This window comes from Halyomorpha halys, unplaced genomic scaffold (genome assembly GCF_000696795.3).
Source record: "Halyomorpha halys isolate HHAL.00 unplaced genomic scaffold, Hhal_1.1 Scaffold1957.1, whole genome shotgun sequence".
Classification (NCBI taxonomy): domain Eukaryota; kingdom Metazoa; phylum Arthropoda; class Insecta; order Hemiptera; family Pentatomidae; genus Halyomorpha; species Halyomorpha halys.
In genome coordinates, this window is record NW_027109284.1 from 51,211 (window position 1) to 55,926 (window position 4,716).

Sequence of the window (4,716 nt, forward strand, 5' to 3'; positions counted from 1 at the left end):
AATAAATTGTCCAAAAAGAGCAGATTGATTAATAGAAAAAATTCTCTTCTTAGAATTATCTTTTAATTGATTTACAAAATTATTTTTGAAAGGAGCCAGGTTTTGCTATGGTGCAGATTGTTATCTTAAGAATTTTCCAAGAAAACAAAATAAAATAATTTTGTCAGATGTGCCACCATCACAGTAGCAATGTATAATTTATGCAAACATATAATGTTAACCATTGGTATCACATTTGGTTATTTCTAAAAGAAAAAGTTCAAAACTAAATTTAAACCTTATTAATTACTAAATATTTCTTTTTTATTTCTTTATTATTTCAGTCATATTTTTTGTTATGCTTGTAAGGGTGATATAAAAAAAAACAACTTAAAAATGGAGAATATTATCAGATAAATGATTCCAAGTTGCAAAGGTTTTGCTTTCTTTTAAGAAAATATATCAATAGAAAAATTTATACTTTTTTGTTAAAAGTATTAATTTTCAATCAAAAGTATTAATTATTTATAGTAAAAATATATTTTTTATATTACGATAAACATAGTTGTTATGGAATGTTTATTTTTCATTATAAATTTCAGAAGAACCATCTAATTTGGAAAAAATTAGTTTGAATATTGTTAATCCAGGCTTATGCGCTGAAAAATATAAACCATATAGAGAATTTCCTGAACATTACGTTTGTGCTCATTTTGATGGAAATGAATCATGTTGGGTATGTTGTTTTACTCATGTACTAGTTATTTACAGGTTATTTACTTTACTTTTTATGATGCAAACAGACATAAAGAAATTATTGTAGTCATCAAAATAAGCAACTTTGAAATTTTGATCAATATAGTCTAGTGTTGCTAAAGAACTAAGATGGCTATGAGGAGGTTTGCACTCTAAAGGCTTGAGCTTTTTCAGTTCTGTAAAGACTTCAATCAAGGTTAAAATTCTGAGGAATCAGTGAAAAAGGATTAAGATTTATGAGTTATTTTTCCTTTTTATTTCACCTTAGGTGTTTTTTTATTTGTTTCACAAAAAGGTTAACATTCAAAAGTACAGCATTATTTTTCCATAATAAAGAAATATTTCTGAATATTAAAATGTATCTCAAGTTCTAAAGCATTGTCAACGTAGATTTTTCTGGCGCAACTAGAGACTTTTGGTTAGGACAAATTGGTTCATTCTAATGTTTACTTAGGATCCAGATGTATCCTTAGAAATGACTCTAGATACTGAAGAGTTCATGAGAAGTGTGGCCAAGACCAGATTGCTATATCAAAAGCTTTTGGTGGAGGGGCTCCTGAAATGGGCCAAAAGTTAGGTGGGTTGCCATGCAGCCCTTTACATTAACAATGGAGCACTGACAGTAAGGTGATACTGTATAAATTATCATTGATAACCAGCTATCAATGATCAGAGCTAGTTCAATATTTTGTGTTTCTGAATGATAATCATTTCTGAAACCTTATAGTCGACTTGTGAATAAGGAATCTTATCCTGCCTTCGTGTTCTACAGGCATAAGGTAACCCCAATTCAACACATAAGGAATTATCTTAAAGAAAAGTTATCTGCCCAAAATTGACAACCTCACCCGCTCTGTAAGAAGTTTCACCAAGTCTTTGGATGGGAATTCCTGTTGTTGCAACTGTGGAGAACATCATACACATTATAAATAGGAGAAAAATGGTAACTGTGGAACAAGATGGCATATCACGAAGTTACTAAAAAAAAAATAAAATTATATTTTTATAAAAAATGAAATTGAATAAAAAAAAAAAATTAAGTACTCTGACCATGATCCATAACTCTGATGATTATTATTTTTAACATTAATGAATAGATTTAAAACATATTCTTATTTATTTTTGAATAGTTTACGTAAAAGCTATGGCAGGATAAAAAAGAAATAATAGAATGATTTCCAATCGTGTATATGTATTTAATATAAATCCTGGTACTAAATATTGAAATTATTAGGAGAAATGTTTCTCTATATCTACTGAACTGCAATGAAAATGAGGTTATTACACAGCCAGTCAGGCAAAAAGGTGTTGAAATTATGAAAGGAAGGCCCAATAGTGTCAAAAACAGAAAGAAAGATGGTCGACTAATGAATAGAAGTAACATTCCGAGATTTAAGAGTCCAAGGGTAAATAAATATTGATGATAAAGTTTAATTTTCTTGACTAATTGATTATTGATATTTTCTTATAGCAATTCTGCCCATCGGAGCTCTTGATTTCTCCCACCTCTTTTATTAGGAGAGAATCATGTACTATCCTCGATCCCATCCCACCTTAATTTTCCCTTCCATATCCTTGTATCCTAATGGGTGGGATGATGAGGCCCACCAGTGTACAGGAGATGTTTTATCTAACGGAGAAAAGCCGTCTTTTAATATATAAAAGATATATTAAATAAAAAGGTACACCATCGATATTATAGCTATCCAAAAAGCTAGGTGGTCCGGAAATGGTGAATTTGTTATAGATGGAGACATTGTATTATAAAGTTAAAGGAATAAACAAAATGGAACCACTGACACAGTCTTCATTGTGAGAGTGAAGGTGAAACAATTCATCCTGAGCTTCAAACCAATCAATGACTGGATTAGTGATCTAAGGAGGATTCGAATAAAATTCATTCAAAAGTGTTTCGGCCAGGCCTTTCCTGATCTAATGTATGGGGGAAATCAGACCTGATGCTGGTTTTTACATTTTTGATTTCAGAAGGATTTTGTAAAGAAACAATGAATGATTATAATAATTATGATAATAACTGTGTTAGAGGGGTTTTGCTAGAAAGTTTTGTATACAATAGCTTGTTAGGCTAATTTAATTTTGATTATGGGAGAAAGTAACTGCTTTTGCTGAGATGTAGACTGAAGTTCAAGATAAAGGAGAGTTACCATTTGTTATAAGCTGGGCAGTTGAAAATCATGTAGTTTGCTTATATGATTTAAGAGTATATCAATTTTGTGATGGGTCGCCTGTCTTGTGCTGCTGCTTAGGATATGTGGGTGGTCGGCCACATATCTTTGCTGCATGGTCCTGGTACCACACTTGGGTTTGCATCTTAGCCGGTCATATTTCCTAAACCAAGGCTTGGAAGAAGGAGACCAGAACTCACCATACTAAGTGAGCAGTACCTAACCAGTTGGGTATTAGTCCCATCAGGTAACAGTTCCCACTGTGCTTCATAGATGTTGCTATGGCTTGTTGGTTTATATTCCAACAGATGGCACCTCCTTGGCTCTTTTGATAACCAAAATTATCTATCCCCCATCTAATGTCTTACAAAAAAAAAAAAATTGCATATCTGTGAACATTTTGTTTAGTTATTATATTAAGAGGATCCTAAAAACTGAGACAGAATATAAAAGGGCAAGCTACGAAATAAAAAAAAATTAAAAGGCCCTAAGATACAATTAAGCTTCAAGCTTGAGCTCAAAAACATATTTGAATCCCTTGACCTTGAAAGAATTTTCATGGAAGAAAACTAAGAAGAGATAGAAACAGAAATAAAAGAGGAAGCTCAAAAAGTAATTATCACTCAGGAAAAATGAAAATTTTGGCTTACAGAAGAATGCCAAAAGATGGTAGATGCTAGAAAAAAAAGTTTTATTATAGTGTTTTTACAGTTAAGTTAATAGTTTTATAACTAAGTGAATTCTATTTTGCAGGGTGATTCTGGTGGACCAGTTCAAGTTTCTCACAGTAAACATGAATGCATGTATACTCTAATAGGTGTAACATCTTTGAGTGGTGGTTGTACCCATCATACAAGCCTGCCTAATGTGTATACAAAAGTATCTGACTATATTGGTTGGATAGAAGATATTGTATGGCCTGATCTAAAAATTAGTTCGATTGCTGCGTTGATTGGATAGAAGATATTGTATGGCCTGCCTAAGAAATATTTTTTCAACAAGTTCAGAAATAATTTATTTCCTTGGAAGAATTACTATTTAAAATTCAAATTGTGTGTGGTATTTATGACTGAATCATTTACTTAAGTCCTCTTTTCATGATATGTAAACATAAATGTCAGTAAATAAATAAATTTAGTTTAGTTTCCTGCTTATTCACCAAAAAAAACAAAACAAGTTTTGTATGAAGTATGCCCTCAACTTAAATTGCCGGAACACACTTCATTTTTGGTTTGCTGGTTGGTTAAAGTGGACTGTATAAATGAAAAATGAACATAGTTAAATGAAAAATAAAATTCTATTGTTAAATTACAGATGGTGTTGTGGGTGGCCGAAAGAAAACATTTGTGATTAAAGGGTTAGTAAAATTTTGAATGATAGGGCTATGGAAATTGTTGATATGAAGTTGAAGTGGTTGATGATGATTGACGTTAACTATTGATAGATGAACTATGTGGTGGTGAATGGTAATTAACTTACTCCACGGTTCTTTTTCCCTCCATACTCTCAAGCTTCTCTCCCCCCTGCTCCTGAGGACAACTCCAAGAGTTTTACTCACTCATGGTGGATTCCTGATGAGAGACAACGAAAATGATAATCTGCTTCTCAAACAAGATGGCTCTCACTCTCTGGGATGCTTCTCTACACAGAGAGTGCTGGAGGAGGTGAGATTTGGCTGTTGGCCACCTGGGGCGCCACTATATCCTGTAGGCCATTATGCCATGATGTTTGTTGGTGCCCCCTTCAATTCAGCCTTTCGGTTGCCGTAGGTTAACCGGAACAAGTTTTATTTAAA

General features: G+C 32.5%; 1 protein-coding gene across 4 annotated transcripts in view; it reads left to right on the top strand.

Moving 5' to 3' along the window:
* Positions 1-4,063, top strand: part of LOC106690899 (ovochymase-1) — a 29,622-nt gene extending 25,559 nt beyond the window's left edge. For all 4 annotated transcript variants that reach the window (XM_014436495.3, XM_014436493.2, XM_014436492.1 and 1 more), the window contains 2 exons: positions 582-715; positions 3,675-4,063. In XM_014436495.3, the coding sequence (XP_014291981.1) occupies positions 582-715; positions 3,675-3,881 (341 nt within the window). In that variant the 3' untranslated portion in view covers positions 3,882-4,063. The remainder of the gene's footprint in view (positions 1-581; positions 716-3,674) is intronic.
* Positions 4,064-4,716: the final 653 nt, after the last annotated feature.